This window comes from Alternaria viburni (assembly GCF_023758015.1).
Source record: "Alternaria viburni strain BMP 2772 chromosome Unknown scaffold_20, whole genome shotgun sequence".
NCBI lineage: Eukaryota > Fungi > Ascomycota > Dothideomycetes > Pleosporales > Pleosporaceae > Alternaria > Alternaria viburni.
This window is the reverse complement of record NW_026055789.1, coordinates 426,057-445,633: the sequence shown is the minus strand read 5'-3', so window position 1 is coordinate 445,633 and position 19,577 is coordinate 426,057. Positions and strand designations below refer to the sequence as shown.

Here is a 19,577-nt window from a genome sequence, read left to right as displayed (position 1 = left end):
CGCGATGACGTCAATATAAGCCGACGTCCCTTAGTAAACACACCCTGGAAGCACTGTGGAATTCGTCCTGCTAGTCTGTTCAGTACTTCGACTACACGAAGACTGAAGCTTGAAGATGAAGCAACTGGTTCTCCTGCTCCTAGAAGCGGTACAGAGGTAGGCGCAAATTTTCATACCAACAGCACAGGTCTGGTCATATCTGAGGACCTGATTTATGCTTCCTGCACGTGTCAACTTGCTCTGTAATACTCGAGCCCTGCGAGAGTGTCCCGTTCAGGAGCTTCCGATTTTCTTGCCCTAGTTTTCCCGTTTTTTTATGGTCACTGGGAAGAGTTCAAGAAATTCCACACCCAACATGACATCTTGTATCATCAACTGTTATAGCTAACCATATTCCTGCAGCCTTCACCAGCCTCCACCTCCGCCAAATTAGCTACAACCCTCAAATCCACCCTCAAACTCGACAAACCGCGTCACGAGCAAATCTACAACCTCCCCAACATCCTCACATTCTCGCGACTCATAGCTACCCCCGTAGTCGGATACCTAATCATCCACGACCAACATCTCTACGCCTTCTCCCTCTTCGCCTATGCCGCATTTTCCGACCTACTCGATGGCTGGATCGCCCGCCGCTGGAACCTCCAAACCGTGGTCGGCAGCGTCGTCGACCCCATGGCCGACAAGCTCCTAATGACAACCTTGGTAACTTGCCTGGCAGTCAATGGTAGTCTTCCGATGCCACTCGCCGCACTTATCCTGGGAAGAGATGTCAGTCTGGCAGTGAGTGCGTTTTACTACCGATACGCCAGTCTCCCCGCACCCAAGACCATGGCCCGATACTGGGATTTCAGCTTGCCAAGCGCGGAGGTACATCCCACTACCATATCCAAGTTCAACACCTTTCTGCAGTTGAGTCTGCTGGGAACGCTGCTTTGCACAAACTTGCTGCATGATCCTTCAGCGACGACATCCGCAGCTGGTGGCTTGCTCCTGTCGATCCAAGATATACTAGGAGGCGAAGAAGGCGTCAAGACGATGATACAGGGCATGTCAGCCATCGTGGCCAGCACGACAATGTACAGCGGTCTCGAGTACACCTGGTCCAAGAAAGCAGTCGTCATCCTGGGCGGCGATGAAGCTTTGAAGAGGAAACAGGGTTTCCGCGGCAGGATGATCATGGCGGGTGGCTTTGGTTCTTTCATTGCGCTTGCGGCGTACTTGTGGTTCAATGGGAAGGCTGAGGAGGACTTGAAGAAGGAGGCGAATAAAAAGCTGGGTACCAAAAGTGCATGAGCGGTGTTAGTACGTCATTCTTGTATTAGAAGAGATAGTATCCACTAGATGTTCGATAGCGGATACGAGGATGCGAAAATAAAACGATGCGAAATTCACTTCTGCATGCCTCTACTCTGGAATGTGTGACCACATGCAGTGCCTTCATCCCTTCGTCCCGTGCCGCTCTTTGTTTCGTCAAAGTCAGTAGCTCCATGTTTCAGCCACCATCATATATCGAATTTCCTAATCTGGTCATGAATGTTCATAATAATGCTGATACATTTGTCTTGCAGTAACTGCTTGATCTCTTAATGCTAGTTAAGCAAACCTGAGTGTCCACAAAAGAGGGTACAAACATGAGAAAGAAGAAGAAGGGTTGCAGCTAACAGAGTAGCATAGTAGAGCAATTGAGAAAGCGAAGATAGCGAATATGAACGGTCCAAAATGTAGCGTGTATGCGTAAGACATCAAAGGACGAAACAAACGAAGCATGCTGCACAGTTTGAAGATAGGCAATGTATCCTTCGTAAATATATGTTTACATATAAGCGCTGCCGCGACAACCTAAAATACATAGACTACATTACACACCATCTCAAGGACCCCATCTCTACTTCAACGACGCCTTCCCCTCCCACGTCCCCACCGCCTTACTAAACAACTCCTTACACGGAACCCTCGAGCCCAACCTCGCACACAGCAAGAACGCGCCCGACAATTTCCGATGAAGCGAATACGTCTCTTCCGGCGGCGGCGCAAGCCTTTCTTTGACCATAACGGGGATCAAGCCACGCACTCTATCTGTGATAGTTTGGTCTCTGAAATCGTATATCTCGGGCCCACTGCCGCTGAAAGGCTCGGCAAGCGTTAGCACACTCTGGATATGCGCGTCGAGCATGGCGGGGCTCTCGTTGCCGGTTAGGTAGCCGAGTTCGACAGAGAGGTCGCGAAGAGAGGCGCGGTCGCCTTTGGAAGCTGCGATCAGAATTTTGATGTAGGGCTCGACGAACTTGTCGGGGTAATCTCGCGAAGCGCCAAAGTCTAGCAGTTCGATCTTCTGGGCGGAGGCGTTGTAGAGGAAGTTTGTCCAGTTGGGGTCGGTTTGCATGAACTTGAACTCTACAATCTCGCGGAGACAGAGACGTAGGATTTGCGTACCAATCCAGTCGCGCTGTTCTTGGGCTAGAGTCTTGAGTTTGGTGACGCCGACACCGTGCATGAGCTCTGCGGTCAGGACGGTGGGGCCACAGGCTTCGGGGAAAACTTTAGGGACGGTGAAGACATCAGTGTCGTCTTGAAGGAGGTTGCGGAACCGAGTTTGGCATTCGGCTTCGCGCGTATAATCGCATTCCCAACCCAATTCTGTTCGGGCGTTGGCGATGGTCTTGTCTAGGTACAGACCCTTTGGCAGGAGACGCGATGCGGTTAGGAGGATGGAAAGATTGCTAAGGTCGGAGTCGATGGAGTTTGCAACGCCAGGGTATTGGACCTTCACAGCTACTGCCTGGCCATTGGACTTGAGTACTGCTTTGTGTACCTGTCCAATCGACGCCGCCGCGATAGGTACATCTTCGAACGATTCGAAAAGATCGCGCCAGTCGTCCCCAAGGTTGCTGCTTAAGACCTTGTTCCGTTGTGAGGCTGGCATGTAGTCTGCGCTATCCTGCACCCGTTGCAAGACATCATGAATCGCCGGTGGCAGCATCTTGATGTCTTGGAAGCTGATCATTTGCCCAAGCTTGAGAGCGGCACCTCGCATGCGGGAGAGCTTTGCGACCAGTATTTCCATATTCCCAGGGCTCAGCATCAACGAGCCACCAGTTGACGCAGCACTGCCGGTCGCTCGTCGAAGACCTTCACCGACAGCTCCGAGTGCCATGCTTGTGCCTAAACCAGCGTACTGCCATATGCGACCGAACCGTGACGAAGGGACTCTCGACTCTCGCAGCGCGTATGATGACTTCTCTGGCTGAGTGGCTACCTCATTTGGTGACTATTGTACAACTGTCAGCAAATCAGCAGGCTTCAGGCTAGTAGGTGGATTTGACATACTTCAGACGCAGCCGCATTTGACTGCACATCCTGGGCAAGTTGAGATGCCAGGTCTTCCATCTCCTTTGAGGAAGTCACCGATTGAGCTTCCTGACCAGGTTTTGACTGTGTTAACGGTTGGGTTTGTTGCTGTGCTGAGGGCAAGGGTCTGTCGTCGAGTGGATGCCTGCCGGTGTTTTTTGCTACGGGTCTGTCATCCAACGGATGTCTACCACTGGTCTTCCGCTCTGCGTATTCCTTTCTCGAGAAAGGATCGCTTCCCAGCATCCTAGCAACTTTTCTCGAATGGAAGATATCGGTGTTGATACCTTCTGGTAGGTCTTCCTCCACTTGCCCCTGCGCCGGCTTGGGTACATTGTAGAACACATCCTGATTCATTTGCTTGTCCGACACGTGTTCGTCGCTTTGCTGTTTTGTTCCAGAATTCCGAGGTATCTGTGATTGAGGTTGTGACGAGGCTGTTGGTTGCGATTCGACCGATCGCGTGTAGAAGACGTCTCTGTCATGACCCTTCTGCAGCTTCTCTGCCTGTGGAGATATCGGCGTCTGTTGAGGGTCGTTCGCGTGTGCGGGGATCGTTTCAGCGGTTTGTGTAGAGGCGCCCCTGGGGTTTCCGGGAAGCGGTATTGTTGTCTCCGTAGACTCTACTGGTTTGATGCCCTCGTCCTTATGACGAACTTGTTCACCCTGGTCCTCAGACAGAGGTTCCTTCGGCGCCTCATGTACTGGCCTCTCGGAGAACACATCCTTGCCCTTTTCCTCTTGTTCGAGTGTCAACCCTTGGCTTGGTATGGTGCCGTCTGGTAGCGGGGATCTGGGGGCCTTCTTCTGCTCGACCTCCAATTCTTCTGTGGGCGGAGGTGCCTGAGCGCTATTTTGACCAGATCGATCGTAGTGATGATCCTGCTCTACACCCTCCCTAACACCCTCCACTGGTGTGTCCCTCTTCACTGTGTCTCTCCTAGGTATATCCGCCTGCTGTGTCCATTGTGTGTTCGTCGCCCGCTCGGCTGCGGCTTTTGCGTACGATGGAGCTTCTTCGCTGAAGCGTTGTGAGAGGGCGATGGCAGCGGCTGCCGTGAGGGTGACGCGATCCGTTTGGTTCTTGACGGCTTTGGCTAGCGACGAGGTTTTGTTGTAAGCGTCCCACTGATTCGAGCGAAGCGCGACGTGCTTCTGTGCGACAGATTTGGAGGCATTGAATAGCTTGGCGGCATCGACAAGCCGTCTACCTGCCATTTCGATCTGATGAAAGGGCTACCGGGAGGCGCGACACATGACGAGGGGTGCTGTAGCTTTGCGTAAGCTGCGGAGGCTCTCGTGAGGCCATCGAAAGTTATGCGCGTCATAGCCGAATAGGGTTAGACTGGAGTGCGGAAATGGCGCGATTGGCTGGCCATCATAGCCGACAAGGGTCTTGATCGTCTAGTGGGGCAGCCAGCTGCATCTATACCCTCAACATGTACTCGCCTGACGCTTCCTTAAGATCCTACCGTCCATATCGGTCGCCGCATTCGGTCCCATTTTCCTTTTGGTACCCAATCAGACTTCGTAGCCATCTGTCACGACAAATCAACCAGTGCTTGGTGCCTGAGTAGCGTCAGTCGGTACTTCCCAGCCGCACGGGAAGATAGCAACTATTCGGCCTATCAGTCTCGACTGATTCAGGCACAAGATACAAGTCTTCTCTGAGGAGCCTTCCGAAAACCCCAGACAGCCTCACAATTCCCCGCCGAAGTCCTGGACGTAACCAGAATCCATTCATCCAAACAAACCCAAGAGAGTTGCAAACATGAAAGTCGCCTGTCTCCAATTCGCCCCAGAAGTCGGGCGTGTCCCAGAAAACATCCAAAGAGCAGAACGCATCCTCCAGTCCACCGCCATTCCTCACGACCTATCCTGGCTCGTCCTTCCCGAACTCGCCTTCTCTGGGTACAACTTCCAATCACTGGAGGAGATCCAACCCTTCCTCGAGCCTACCACATCCGGCATCTCAACCCAATGGGCGCAGAAAGTAGCAAAACACTACAGCTGCCACGTCACAGTCGGTTACCCAGAGATCACCACCCCAGCCACCAATCCCGGGGACACTCAAACGCAGTACAACTCCACCGTCACTGTATCGCCAGATGGAGAAATACTAAACAACTACCGGAAATCATTCCTTTACTACACAGACGAGACATGGGCATCTGAAGGGCCCGGTTCAAAGTCACATAAACTATCTAATCCCTCATCGCCAGATTCTCCCTTCTATGCCGGCCAACTCGGTACTCTGGGAAAGGTTACCATGGGGATATGTATGGATATAAATCCTTACAAGTTCGTCTCCCCATGGGCCGATTACGAGTTCTCTACTCTCGCTCTAACATCTCAATCCCCGATTGTTTGCATAAGCATGGCTTGGCTGTGCCATCTCACGCCTACGGAACTTGTACAGGAGCCATCGCAGCCGGATATAGCGACAGTAGCGTACTGGGTCGAACGCTTCCAACCGCTTGTTGAGGCCAAGGGGGATAAACCCGTCTATATCATCATGGCGAATCGGTGTGGAATGGAGAAGGGCGTCTGCTATGCAGGCAGTAGTACGGTTATACGAATCGAGAAGGGTGTTGTCAGCCTGTACGAGACAGCGGGCAAGAGCGAGGAAACTTGTTTGATCGTGGATCTGACCCAGCGACCCAAGTTCCAGGTGAGGAGTGGGAGGTGATGGGTCAGAGAACGTCAACTTGAGGGCTTTACCTTATACGGAGAAACCCCTAAACACCCCGGAGCCTACAGATCTTCTGATCCGTTTGTTCCTATCATGGTGTAGTCTGCAGACCTGTTTGGGGATTTCCTTGTCTGAGGTGGCTTGCTTTCTGAGGCATGTTCGCTAATGTGGCCATCCGTAGGCAGATCGGACGTACGACAGAGACCGCCTTGGGCTGATACTGAGACGCTTACCGTTACCGTTGCAACGGCGATTGTTGCCGGCCGCTCCAAAGAAACCTTACGCGCGGAGGTGATCGTCGTAGAATGGTTTCTCCAAGAAGTCGCCTCAATCAATGAGAAGACTAAGAACCCTGGAGCCTACATGGACGCCAGATTTTCCAATTTGCCTGTGTTATCCTAGTGTAGTCTGTAGACCTGTCGGGTCTTTCCTTGTGTGAGGTGGTGTTATCGAAAGCCTAAGCAATGGGGCTAAATCAATATCGCGGGGGTCATCGCGGAATACAGTTAATGCAGTGTAGTCAATATCCTTCACAAGAGCGCCGTACACGTGTAGTCTTCTCAGGCCAGATGTGACAATGAGCCTGAAATGGAGTTAGTGCCAACCCGCGTTGGGAGTGCGAGTATCCAGTCCATAACAAAAGCGACGCTCGTCACACATGACGCATCTGGGATCATATTGCGCGCACAACATCACGACCATCAGCACACCAGAAGTCATTTGTTGTGACCCAGCAAGTGTTTCCATTTAGCACTGCTCAGATCTAAACCATCATGAATCGATTCCTTTCATTCCCATTTACAGACCCAAAGCGCCATGAATGAGAGGTAGGTAGGTATCCGGTAACGTGAAAAGAACACCACCCATAGCATCCCTCGTTTGCAGACGTGCTTCGCTTAGAAGACTGGTCGCTCGCTTCCCGCCATGTGCGAAATTCCCAATGTAGTCGCTCGTTTCGTGTGGGGTAGGTTGTCGGCGCAGTAACAAGGAGTAGTTGGGAATCGAGAATCGAGTGAGGGATGGTTCGTCGGGGGCGATACGCTTAGATACCGAGACGAGTCTTGCGCCAGTGTCGGCGCTTGGCGTTGTACCTGTGGGCGGAATGTCAGTCTCGTGCTTTCATCGTCATATTATCGTGTCCTTGTAATCTCTGGTGACGGAGATCGGAAGCGGCGAGATCGTGCGGATCGTGGGTAGAGCGTACCTGATGGTGTTGCCGGTCCTCAGGCGAATCCACTGGGGGATGGGGCGGTTCTGCTTCTGCGCCTTTGCAAGCTTCTGCTTGGTGCGGAAGGACTTTTGGGACTGCGAAAGTGTCAATATGTGGTCCTACAGTGCGTCGCAACCGCGGGCGGTGATATCATACCGGCATCTTGACTGCTTGTTGTGAGTAGTCGGATGTCGAAAGGTGTTGTCGATGTCGGAAAAAAGCCAGGAATATTGATCGATGTTGGTGCGCTTGGCGGGCGGCAAGCAGAAACAGCTAGACTGTGTTGGGCGCGCTAGCGGGGCTTGAGCGTCAATGCCGTCTCAAACTCGCAGGTGCGCTGACCTGCAACATCGACATTTCGCTGCTCTAGAACATTCCAGTGCGCAGAAGGGCTGGAGTCTCAAGCGGAAGCCGTAGTCATGTAGCAAGGACAGTTTCCTGTGCTGTGCTTCGCGGGGTGTGTCTGACTTCGTAGTCCGGCTCGCGGCGTGACCGCGCTGAACTGACATGCATAGCCAACATTGCGCGAAATCGCAGAGCGCCATACCAGACTGTATCATGGCATCTGATGCATCCTTTGGCCTATCAGCCAAGTTCTGATTAGTAGGATCGGTTTAGCATCCGATTATGCGACTCTACTACATTTGACCACGCCTCCCCCGCTTTTCACAGGACTTCTCAGAGAAGGGAATGGTGCACCGAGACGGTCATATCAAGAGTCGGGATTGTATCTGCCATTATTACTGACTTTGTTGGTTCGAACACTACCTCAAAAGTCGAGCTCAGCAATTGATATCTTGCAACCAGGCGTCCTATCACAATACTCGCTTCAAGGACACTTCATCAACTTGGTCGCATAATCACGTACCGCAGATATGGAATCGAAACATGTGCAAGGTACGAGAGCTGCTCAATATCACTGTATATTTCCAGACGATGTCGTTAAGAGAGAGTAGAGAATGCAGCATTACAAGACACCCATGCAACAGCAGCTGCCACCCTGCTTGAACTTTCAGACCAAAACACCGCCTCAGAATCATCTCCTCGTCCTCCCCAAACAATAGCGACTCGTCGCCTCCGCGCAATTAAAGCACACATCGCCCCTCCTAAACGCTATGCAGTCTACGCAAAAGACCCTAAGAACATAGCCCAAGTGGCCGCCACGCGGGCGTGGCTCGACACCATCGTGTACGACACGTTCGCGATACGAGAACACTACAGCTGGTATTGGGGTGATGAGGGTATACCGAAAGAAGAGATCGAAAAGGCCGATGCTGAAGGTAGATTGGAGCAATGGTTTGATGAGGCTGAGGTTGTATCAAAGTGGTCGGGGTGTGTGCTCGACGAGGAAGGGGCGAGGTTGGTGGCGGAGAGGACAGAGTGGGTTTCGGGGATTAATGATAGACGTTGGCGGATTTGTGATATGATGTGCTGAGATGGAGCGTGTCTTGCAAGAGAGAAACTTTCGGGGCATGTGGACGCTATAGTAAGGTGGAGAATAGTTACTTGTCTCAAGGGCTTATTACGTGCTTCCTGTTCATGTGAAGGAGCAGCTGGACTACGCTGGTATGGAGAGTAAGCTACGCCTTGAGAGTACGGTTCTATCAGCGGTACGGTGAATTCACTTCTTGGCGTGGCGCTACGGAATAGGCAACTTCCTCCCGAGGTCGTCACCATTTCCACACTCGCCCTCACTTACCAGCATCGTACCTACCCCACACTCAAGATAGCGCATACCGACTCCGGCGCACCGGTGGACACAGTGGTGCTTGGTCGCAATTTGTCGCGGTAATGGCGCTCAACTTCCTGTAAGCCGTATCAACATGATATCCAAGACAATCTTAACAATCATGATAGGACCATGGATTTCGCCTCAGTTACCGTACGCGTCGGCGAGGCAGACGCATCAGTCGATATCTCCGTCTACCGCCATGTATTATCTGCTGCTTCACCCTACTTCCGCAACGCTTTCGAGGGTTCCTTCGTGGAGGCTACTGATCGCTCCATATCCCTGACAGACGTCACCGAGCAGACGTTCCGCATGTTTCTACAATGGGTACACAGCCAAAAATGTCAGCTGTCAAACGGCGCTGCTTTCCCACAACTTGAAATACTTGTCCAAAATTCAACAAGGAAGAATGTGGAACAAACTACCACAAGCTCTACAGAGCAGCAGTTTCCGCAGCGCACGAGCAGCAGCCCAGATGCAGAGACTCTGCCAGACACCACAGCAGCACTCGACGAGCTCGACGAGCGGGACGGCCTCAAATCAGTGTACCATACAAATCCGGAATGGATCAACGGATGGCGCCTGTCGCTGCTTTCTTTCCTGCGTCTCTACATCTTTGCCGACAAGTACAATGTCCCCCAGCTACGAGACGACGTTTTGACTGCCATGGTCGCACAGTCAAATGCATGGAATTGGTGGCCTGACATTGATCGAGAATTGTTGGACTCTGCATACGCAAATCTACCACCATCATCCAAGTTCATTCGCCTCTTCGTTCTATCCACAGCCTACTGTTGGCTCCCGGAGCTTGAGACCTGCAGTGCTACTAGGATACGTACGATGATGGAGATGAATGAAGAGTTTGCTTTTGAAGTCATCGTTGTGCAAAACCAGATGCTGAAGGATAACATGTCGTCGGGGGGTCTGCCGCTTTGGTTGGAGGACGCTGTGCCCGATTCTTGCACCTTACATGAGCATCTGGTTCAAGAGGCTAAGCAATGTCGAAAGCGTATTCGCGACCAGCCGTACATCTTCACCGGGCTCATCGAGATGTGCGCGCAAGATGCCCTAGGAAGAACGAAAAAGCCTGGCGAGGGATAGGCGGAGAAGGCATCATGGGGTACCCAGGTACTGACTAGAGCCGATGAAAAATGACCAAGACGTTCGTGTCAATCGTTCACATTTTGGCGCCGACTTCTGAAGATGATAGACAGCCAAGACAGGAGTTTGAGACCTGGAACGGCGCTACTGTACCGGCGTGGGGATGAGTACATTACTTGAGACTGCCGGTCAGTGTGGGTCCCCGCCAAAAAATGGGCACAGAACGGCCAGAAGGCTCAACTTCATGAAGTCTGGTCCCAACGGGAGATTCCAGATGACAAGCGAATGAAAGTAATGTTCCAGAGGGGCTCAATGTGACTGCGTGAAACATAAGACACGAAACTATAGTCGAAATCTTGCAGCGATGTCTCGGCTGTTCGACCCCAGATTGCTAGTGTGGCGCTATGGCCACAGCTAAAGTGGATGCAGGCGCAAGGATTCTGGGCCTCAGAAATGTCGATCCCGTCTCCGAACCAGGACCCTCTTGTTTCGGCGAACCTACTCGTCGCATTCGCGCACGCGTCGGCGGTACCACGGTTGGTCATGTCTCTTGGGCGTTGACACCGGCTGAAGTGCTTCACGGCATCTTCTTCTTAACTCTTCGCATCGCCGCGCTTTTCATCTCATGTCTGTTTGGCTGGTGCGCGCATTTACCCGTTCAAGTCTTTTCCCGTAGTCCATCGCGGTGCGCCATAGCGATAAGAGAACGACACCAGGTTGGCTCATTGTCTTTGTCGCGTCGACGCGCAGGAACTTGATTCGAAGGAATTGTCCCTCTAATCACGCCTCTCGAGCGACTGCATTCCAATCGCAGCCATGACAGACTATGGCTCCACACCACCGCCCAAGTCGCCCTCTCCGGTGACAGTCCCACGCTCCTCGAGCCTCCCGCGCCTGGCCAGCTCCAAGCTCTTCCTCCCGCTGCAGAACGATGCGTCGGCGATATCCACGCGCGGGCACCACCTCCCCTCGCTACTCAACAGCGCACGTCGGCCGTCCACTATACGCAGCAGTGAGCGCCGGGGCAGCGACACAGACGATGAAGACCTGGAAGCATACAGAAACGGGCTCGTGATGCCTTACGACCGCGACTCCGATCGGCGGAGCAGCATCGGCGCGCATGTGCTCAACACGCCGCAGATGAGGAGCCAGCGGCTGATTGGCAACTCCAATCCCCGGTACAAGTGGGAGAAGTACTACAAGTCCGAGGAAGAGCTCAAGGGCATGAAGAAGCCGATCCGCGAATACTACGAGCGCAACAACCAGCTCCTGCAGCACTACTTGTACATCGACCGTCTACTCGACTCCTCCCTCCCGCACAACCTCATCCAAGAGTACACGAACATGGAATCCGGCGCAGTCAAGATTCCCTCAACCATCCGAGAAGAGTCTTCGGCCTCGACTTCTCCCCTCGCTGTTACCCCCGCTGGTACAAATGGCACCAACACGCCCGGTTACTATAGTGAGAACGGGCGAAGTGGTTCATCAGGCAGTCTCAACGGCAATGGCGCGCAAAAGCCCATGGTCAAGCGCACACCGAAGAACCTCTACAAAGTTCCCGAAGCAGACGAAAACACGCCCCTGCTTGCACACGACGAGGCTGTAGAAGACGAAGAGGACCTGGAGGTCGCAAACTCCAAGCTGAAGGACTGGGTCCCGGAAGAAGACGAAGACACCGAGAGCCCCATTGTCAAGCTTGCACTATACGTCAACCTCAGCGCAAACACGGCCCTCCTCATCATGAAGATTGTCGTCACAGTCCTCACCTCGTCCCTCTCCGTAGTCGCCAGTTTGGTCGACGCAGCCCTCGACTTCTTGTCTACCGCCATCGTGTGGTTCACATCCTGGATGATCGCGCGTCAAGACCGCTACGCCTACCCAGTCGGCCGCCGCCGTCTCGAACCCATCGGCGTACTCATCTTCTCCGTCATCATGATGACATCCTTCTTCCAAGTCGGCATCGAGGGCATTTCCCGGCTCACTGGACCCGACCGCACAATCGTGCAATTGACTATTCCCGCCGTGGCCATCATGGCCGCTACAGTCGTCATTAAAGGCCTCTGCTGGCTATGGTGCCGTCTCATCCGCAACTCGTCCGTCCAGGCACTAGCACAAGACGCCATGACTGATGTCGTCTTCAACACCTTCTCTATCCTCTTTCCGCTCGTGGGTTACTTCGCGAAGATCTGGTGGCTCGACTCGCTCGGTGGTATCTTGCTCTCCGCTTATGTTATCATCAACTGGAGTGCTACCTCTGCAGAACACATTCGCAACTTGACCGGTGCGAGTGCCACGGCAGATGAGCGCAACATCCTCCTCTACATGACGATGCGCTTTGCAAAGTCTATTAAAAGGATCCAGGGTCTGCAAGCTTACCACGCGGGCGATAAGCTGAATGTCGAGGTGGATATTGTGGTTGATGAGAATCTCAGTTTGAGGGATAGCCATGACTTGGGTGAGAGTCTGCAGTATGTGCTTGGTAAGTTTTCCGTCTTCTTCATGCTATCATTGATTTGCAACTAACAGATGTGCAGAGAGTGTGCCGTACGTTGATCGCGCGTTTGTACATATCGATTATACGGATTACAACTTCCCAACACACATGTCGCAGCAGGAGTGAGCGGAAGATGCGCCTGGCGTCTGAGTTGGTTGTACATATAGCATCGGAGACAAAAAGATCGTAGAAACAAAAACATCCCGAAAGCCTACATAGAGCAAAAAAGAATCAAACGATAGAAAGAGGTACCCATGTCGCTGCCACAACCACACATGAACTCACCACGTGCAACCAACCAGCCGTCTCCGTTTCCTCTTCCTTCCATCCTCCTTGGTCAGACTGTTCTCACACAACTCATCCGACAGAGGATCTATGATACTCGTTAGCAAAGAGTCAAAGCGCATAGCCACTCCGGAATCTTAGACTTACCATGGTTTTCCAGATCACCGGCGCAACTGATTTGCTGCTCGCCCTTAAACAGCGCTCCCGGACTCTGCCCATCATTCCTATAGACATATTCCTCCCCGAAGAGATCCAGCGTCCACTCTCCCGCCGGCCACGTCGGATGCTCGAAGAGGTTCTCGTCGGTCGTTACGCCTTGGTCGTCTTGGTGAAAGTCGTTGAGTAGAGAGGTGCACAGGCTGTCAGGTTCTTGGTTCTTGTCGTCGCGGCGGTAGAAGAAGTATCGGTTCTGGTATTTGAATTTGCAGCTTTCATGTGGGGGGAAGTCGGGGTTAGAGATGACGCTGGAGCATTCTGGGGTCGTGGTTTGTTCGAGGCCGACGGTGAAGGTGCGCTTTGGTGCTTGAGGGGCTGGGCTGGGCGACTGGTTGTTGGAGACGCTGTCGTGGGCTGCTTTGTCGGCGCCGTTCCAAATCTGTTTGAGTCAGCTTCCTTACTAACTTCGGGTTGTGTTGCCGTCGTTCTTACCATGTTGACTTGCTTGTCAGGATCTTTGACACGCTCCCAGCTCGACTCAGGCGTGGTTATCCATCTCTTGATCTCTTTCACTCGGTCGGGTCCTTGCTTGCTCTGGTCCCAGGATTCGTAGTTCATGTGTGTAGCAATAATGCCTGCCACCGCCGGTGCAGCGAACGACGTACCCGAGTCCTGCGTTGCTGCACCGTCATATTGATCGTGGACGTCGACATCCACTCCAACACCGTAGATGGTCAACTGCGTGCGCTTCTCTGGATCTTGCTGGGTACCCAGGCCTTGCGAGAAAGGTGCAGCTTTGCCTGCAAGCGTGGCAGCCCCGACGTTGATAATGGGAAAGTCATCTGTCTCCAAGACCTGGGGGAATTGGTCGATGACTTTTCGGCCTTCAGTTTCGGCTTCATTGCCAGAAGCGAGCACCACGGGGACCCCGTAACTGAATAACTGCTTTATCCAGAGAATCTGTCGCTTTGCTCTGTAATCGTTCTCTGCTTCTTCTCGTGTGTAGCCCTTGTGACCATTGTCTGCGACACCGCGTTCCGTGCCGCTGCTCATAACGACAACCTGAAAGTCACGCGACGTTAGTATACCCAATAAGCTTAGTCCAGAACAGTAAACATGCGTCGATGGCGTCGGTTGTTGGTCGTACTTACAGCTTGGAACCCTGGTATTTTCCTGCGCCGCCTGCTTACATCTGCAAAAATCCTTTCGAACCCGTTGTCAATATCGTCTCCGCCCGGTTTGACCTGCACCGGCACCAGTGTCGCTCCCTTTGCGGTTCCCCACTGCCCAACGATTTTGGACGCTACTTTCGTTCCGTGGCCTTTGGGGGAATGGTCGTATCGAATGTTGTGCGCAGCATTTTGGTTGGTGAAAGCTCTTGTTTCTACGATACCGCTATTGTCCTGCTCGTTGTCGAAACCTGGAAACACTTTTTCGTCGTTTTCCTGGAGTCAGGTTAGAGCGATGTCACCAACGTATGTGAGGTAAGTCATTACCTTTTTGACATCTACCTGTACTCCATCATCCAAAACATACACATGTACTCCCTCTCCAGCTCTCTTCTCGTAAACGTAGTCCTTGCTGTTTGTAACAGATTAGTTCCGGCCTTTTTAGGGCTTCAAGTACCGTAGTGGGTTCTTACAATTCGTCCAAATTGCTTCCCCTTGGGTTGACATGTTAGCCCAGTCAAGATACAGCATTCAGACCTTTACTTACTCGTAACAGCTGGCTTGGACCAAGTCCCGCGCTGCACCCTCCTGCTTCTGCCAATCTCCCCATTCGAATTTCCGAGCTTCCAGAGTTCCCGTGGTCTTGATACTCATTCTGGGGACAGCAATCATCTTCACTTCGTGGTATTGACTCGGATCCTCGACATGCTCCACCCATTCCTTCTTGGCCACCACCTCGTCGTACCCTGACTGGTCTAGTATAACGCCTCCCCACGCGTGAACTACTTCGTAATTGTCAAGCTCGGCGTCGAGCCTGCCCTCGTCGTACAATCTGTCGAGTTCGTCTTCTGGTATGTCTTCGGGCTCATCCCAGGGAAACCTCTTCTCCTCGCGCATCTTAGACTTGTCCTTGGTCAAACCTTCAAGCCAAACCCGAGTTTCGTTGACTTGGGCCTCGTTCCTGATGTCGGCTGCGTAGACGGTATATGTCTTTGTCGGGAGTGCACGTGCGTTCATGTCCGAAGTGTGTAGGCTAGCTGCAATTGCCTCTATCCTGCAGGGGTAAAGGTACAAAGTTAGCATATGTCTCCCATGCACTTTGTACAGCCATAACTTACCATTCCGTTTTGGCTGCGACCTTCTCGTATCCAGCCTGGTCCAAGACCACGCCTGACCAGCAACGCACCACCTCGAAATTATCGAGCTCCTCGTCAAGCCTACCTTCGTCGTACAGCTTGTCAAACTACAGAGGGAAAAGATAAGAAGTCAGTAAATCTCCCATGCCTTTCGTACATCCATGGCTTACCTCATCTGCAAGAAGGTCTTCGACAGTGTCCCAGTTCCATCCTAGCTCATCACGCATCTTGTCTTTGTCTTTGACAAGGCCCTTGAGCCAAGTGCGCGTTTCGTTGACCTGGGCTTCATTGTGGACATCGCTTGCCCAGACTGTGTAGATTCGGGTTTCAGACGAAACATCCTGCTGCACTTCAACGGTGGTAGATCCGAGCGTCACGTCTCTAGGCTCGAAGGTGGCAGTGTGTTGATCGACTGGCGGGCTTACATCCTTCTGTGGTGCTCCTTCGCTGTTGACTTGCTCCAGGGATTCTGCGGCGTTGAGGTTAGCAGACAACATCGACGACGCCAGCCGAACGAAGAGAAGCACTGCTAAATCGAGTCTCATGGCTGTAATAAGGAGTTTGGAAAGCGGTACGAGATGACTGTGAATCAGCTAAGCAATAGGATGAAGAACGAGACAGCCTCGAACGAAGATGTTGAGATCCAAACTGGCTTCTGAATGCATCCCCTTATACCTAACGTCTTTCTCAATACGTATACTCATCCGCGCGTGTCTTCGGAGGCACTCAAAATGAGACCGCCCCCTCTTTGGCACAGAAACAAGACTGCGTAATCTGACCCGCGTCAAGGAATAACCTCGACTCGAACCCGAAGGCACAGTCACCCAAGGTGATGGAGGCGTAGCATGCCGGGGCGGTTTTGTCCTGGATACAGGAACGACATAATCCGATCCAAGTAAGGTGCAGACTCAAGTCAATCCCAAAGGCGCAGTCACCCAAACTGATGGCGGCGTAGCCCGGTGGGATGGAGTCGTTCTGAGCGCATGCGTAATAGGGTCCAAGTAAAGCGCAGACTGGGCTCAACACCAGCGGCACAGTGACCCAAGCTGACAGCGGCGTAGCACCTCTCGCTGCGCAACCACAATCCAGCCCCCCACCGCGACGAAGATTGTAGCAGACGAACGCACCTCCGGAAAATGACAAAAGAAAGACGTACCATTCTGATCCTTCTCCATCTTCGCATCCAATGATGATGCCAATTGATATGTAAGCGCAACTCACTCCGATGCGTACTCTGCAGAAATCGACGATCTCGTTGTCGAAGAGGAAGACGGAAGATCCAGGTTGTGGAATGGGGCGGTTGCAGGAAGCAGGAAGAAACACCATTTCGAAACGCTATTGGAAGTGAGTGCCCAGGTGGCACGGCATGCATCATGTGATATTCAGATTAGCAGTCGCGTTCGCGAACCGACGTCATCTGACAGCGGGGCACAGTCCTGGAAGGCAGCAGCGACCCCGACGTTCGGTTGACTGCAAGTTTAGATTTCCACGCAAGAGAGGATGCGCATTTGACTCAGAATTGGACCTGATCTGGTTCGGAATGGTTGTTGGGGTTGTACCTCGGTATGCGGGATGATTGCGATTGACTTGGTAGACCGTCTGTTGACCATCACCATTTGAAACAAGTTTGAAGACTTAGCTATCGCATCTGAGGATTCCAACGCCACCCAATGCCATATATTACAAACCTACACTCCACCACAGCCACCTACCCATCACAACCCCTCAACACTAATCCCCTGCGCCACACCCCTATACTTCTCCTTCCTCGCCTCAATCTCCTCCTTCATCCTCGCCTGTCTCTCTTCCTTACCCACCCCCCTCACAAACTGCAACAACCTCAATGCGCCCGTCGGCGTGACACCCTCAACGCGTCTCGCCATGCCCACGCTCTCCGGCCTCGCTACCTCCAACGCCCTCTTCTCTTCGAAGCTAAGCCCAAATATGGATTCATAGTCGAGGTCAACTGGTAACTTGAGGTTCTCGTCTTTGAGCCACCGGGCTTGTGTGGCGGTTTGGGAAGCGACGTAGGGCGCGTAGGTAGCTTCGATGTGAACGCGGTCTTGGATGCGTTGTGAGAAGCCTTTGATTTCAGGGAGGAGGGTGGTGAGGCTGGATGGGGTGGTGTTGGGGAGGCGGAGGAGGTCGTATGCGGAACGTTTTGTGCTGTCGTTTCTTACGGGGAAACCTTCCTTGTTCCAGTCTGTCCAGCCCATGGTTTTGGATTGGAGGATTTGGGCTAGAGCGGCCATTTGTTCGGCTTCGTCTTCGAAAGCTTTCCATCGTAGATCGCTAACTACGCCGGCGAGGCGGCCCATGGCGGTGAGACGCGTGTCGGCGTTATCGGCGCGCGCAGACATCCGGTATTCGGATCGTGAGGTGAACATGCGGTAGGGTTCTGAGACACCTTTCGTGATGAGGTCGTCGATCATGATGCCGATGTATCCATCCGCTCTCGTCAAAACCATGGCTTCTTTCCCTAGACTCTTCAGGCCAGCGTTGATGCCAGCAATGACACCCTGACCTGCTGCTTCTTCGTAGCCGGTTGTTCCGTTGATCTGGCCAGCTAGGAAGAGACCCGAGATGTTCTTCGTCTCAAGCGTAGAACGGAGATGCCGTGGGTCGACGTAGTCGTACTCTACGCCATAGCCAGGTTGCAGCATCTTCACGTTTTCAAGACCCTTGATAGTCTTGAGCATGGTGTTTTGTACGTCCGCGGGCACTGTACAAGAGATTCCGTTTGGGTATATTATGTCGCTATCGAAGCCCTCCGGTTCCAGCCAGACAATGTGTGAAGTCTTGTCTGCGAAACGTATCACTTTGGATTCCAGTGATGGGCAATACCGCGGCCCTTTGACGGTTTCGCGGATGTGTATTGACTTCTCGAGGTTATTTCGTATTACGTCGTGCGTCACTTCGTTCGTTCGTGTCTCGTGATTAAGTAATTGGTCCTCGACCTGAACGCGCTCGTTCAGATAGCTGAAGGGCATAGGTGGATTATCACCCTCCTGCGCTTCTAAAACTTTGTAGTCGATTGTCTTTCCGTCCAATCGTGGCGGTGTCCCTGTCTTCAACCTCCCCATTGTGAATCCGGCATCCTTCAAACTTTTGCTCAGTCCAAAGGTCGCAGCTTCACCCATGCGCCCGGATGGGAACGACTCAAGACCAATATGTATTTCTCCACCAAGAAACGTGCCAGTCGTAATGACCACATTTCCTGTGGGTATCATTTCCCCACTCTCCAACCTCACACCAGTGATCTTTCCATATTGGCCTTTCGATCCCTCCTCTTGTGTCCTGTCCACGATGATGTCCGCCACGCTACCCTCCACAACACTCAAGCCCTTGTATGCCAGCATTTCGTCCTTCATATATCTCTTGTACAACGCTCTGTCGATCTGCGCTCTGGGTCCCCACACAGCAGGTCCCTTCTTCCTATTCAGCACCCTGAACTGCACACCCGCCTTATCCACAATGCGACCCACAACACCATCCAGCGCATCGATTTCGCGAAGCATGGTGCCTTTTCCGATACCGCCGAAGGAAGGATTACACGAGCAGACACCGAGGTTGTGGACTGAGGGCGTTATGAGGGCCGTTCGGGCGCCGGAGCGGGCTGCTGCTGCGGAGGCTTCGCAGCCTGCGTGGCCGCCGCCAATAACTATTACATCGTATGGCCTACACAAGTGTCAGTGTTGGTCAATCGGTGGGATCTGATAGTATAGTGGCGTACCGGTCTGCGCCAGACACCGTCGCGAATGTGCGTGGGCGACGACTGAAGCGATTGACCGACCGTACTCGGGGCGCGTGGCCCCAGAGCTGACGCGCTGGTAACGGCACGACTCTGTGCATTATGTGAAGTGCTGTGTTGGAGTCCGGATGTTGCGCCACAAAAAGTTGGGATGGGCCAACTCGGAGGTCTTCGTTCGCCGCATCACGTCCGTGCGTAAGTGGGTAGCCTGAAGAGACGCAATAGGCATACCAAGCTGCTTAATTGATGAGTGCGTAGTTTGCCTATTTGCTGCTAGAATTTCTCCCGTCATTGCGTTGTTAGTGGCTGTATCGTTCATGCATCATGAAGAAAAAGGTATCATTGCGTATAATTCCAAGCCACGCCACTCCTAGAGTAGAGATCTTACAAAGTGAATTGTGAGCCCATAGTCGTACATTTGAATATCGTAAAAAGAAACTCCATAAGAAGATCCGACAGCGCCGCGCAAAGACGCGTCTCGTTGAAACTTCTCTACCCCGCGA

General features: G+C 52.7%; 7 protein-coding genes across 7 annotated transcripts; 4 read left to right on the top strand and 3 right to left on the bottom strand.

Moving 5' to 3' along the window:
- Window positions 1-355: 355 nt before the first annotated feature.
- Window positions 356-1,296, top strand: J4E79_008505 (uncharacterized protein; the record flags this gene model as incomplete). Its single annotated transcript, XM_049357362.1, has 2 exons — window positions 356-365; window positions 413-1,296. The coding sequence occupies 2 exons, from the start codon at window positions 356-358 to the stop codon at window positions 1,294-1,296; spliced, it is 894 nt and encodes a 297-aa protein (XP_049208260.1).
- Window positions 1,297-1,888: 592 nt separating this feature from the next.
- On the bottom strand, window positions 1,889-4,569 carry J4E79_008504 (uncharacterized protein; the record flags this gene model as incomplete). The annotated part of the gene is made up of 2 exons (XM_049357361.1): window positions 1,889-3,271; window positions 3,331-4,569. 2 exons carry the CDS (start codon window positions 4,567-4,569, stop codon window positions 1,889-1,891), a joined length of 2,622 nt encoding a protein of 873 aa, XP_049208259.1.
- Window positions 4,570-5,122: 553 nt separating this feature from the next.
- On the top strand, window positions 5,123-6,040 carry J4E79_008503 (uncharacterized protein; the record flags this gene model as incomplete). Its single annotated transcript, XM_049357360.1, has 1 exon — window positions 5,123-6,040. The coding sequence occupies one exon, from the start codon at window positions 5,123-5,125 to the stop codon at window positions 6,038-6,040; it is 918 nt and encodes a 305-aa protein (XP_049208258.1).
- A 3,004-nt stretch (window positions 6,041-9,044) lies between these two features.
- On the top strand, window positions 9,045-10,083 carry J4E79_008502 (uncharacterized protein; the record flags this gene model as incomplete). Its single annotated transcript, XM_049357359.1, has 2 exons — window positions 9,045-9,061; window positions 9,111-10,083. The coding sequence occupies 2 exons, from the start codon at window positions 9,045-9,047 to the stop codon at window positions 10,081-10,083; spliced, it is 990 nt and encodes a 329-aa protein (XP_049208257.1).
- Window positions 10,084-10,899: 816 nt separating this feature from the next.
- Window positions 10,900-12,703, top strand: J4E79_008501 (uncharacterized protein; the record flags this gene model as incomplete). The annotated part of the gene is made up of 2 exons (XM_049357358.1): window positions 10,900-12,562; window positions 12,618-12,703. The coding sequence occupies 2 exons, from the start codon at window positions 10,900-10,902 to the stop codon at window positions 12,701-12,703; spliced, it is 1,749 nt and encodes a 582-aa protein (XP_049208256.1).
- Window positions 12,704-12,858: 155 nt separating this feature from the next.
- Window positions 12,859-15,820, bottom strand: J4E79_008500 (uncharacterized protein; the record flags this gene model as incomplete). The annotated part of the gene is made up of 8 exons (XM_049357357.1): window positions 12,859-12,950; window positions 13,010-13,457; window positions 13,511-14,080; window positions 14,209-14,463; window positions 14,515-14,599; window positions 14,735-15,241; window positions 15,306-15,430; window positions 15,494-15,820. 8 exons carry the CDS (start codon window positions 15,818-15,820, stop codon window positions 12,859-12,861), a joined length of 2,409 nt encoding a protein of 802 aa, XP_049208255.1.
- Window positions 15,821-17,038: 1,218 nt separating this feature from the next.
- Window positions 17,039-19,175, bottom strand: J4E79_008499 (uncharacterized protein; the record flags this gene model as incomplete). Its single annotated transcript, XM_049357356.1, has 2 exons — window positions 17,039-19,001; window positions 19,057-19,175. The coding sequence occupies 2 exons, from the start codon at window positions 19,173-19,175 to the stop codon at window positions 17,039-17,041; spliced, it is 2,082 nt and encodes a 693-aa protein (XP_049208254.1).
- Window positions 19,176-19,577: the final 402 nt, after the last annotated feature.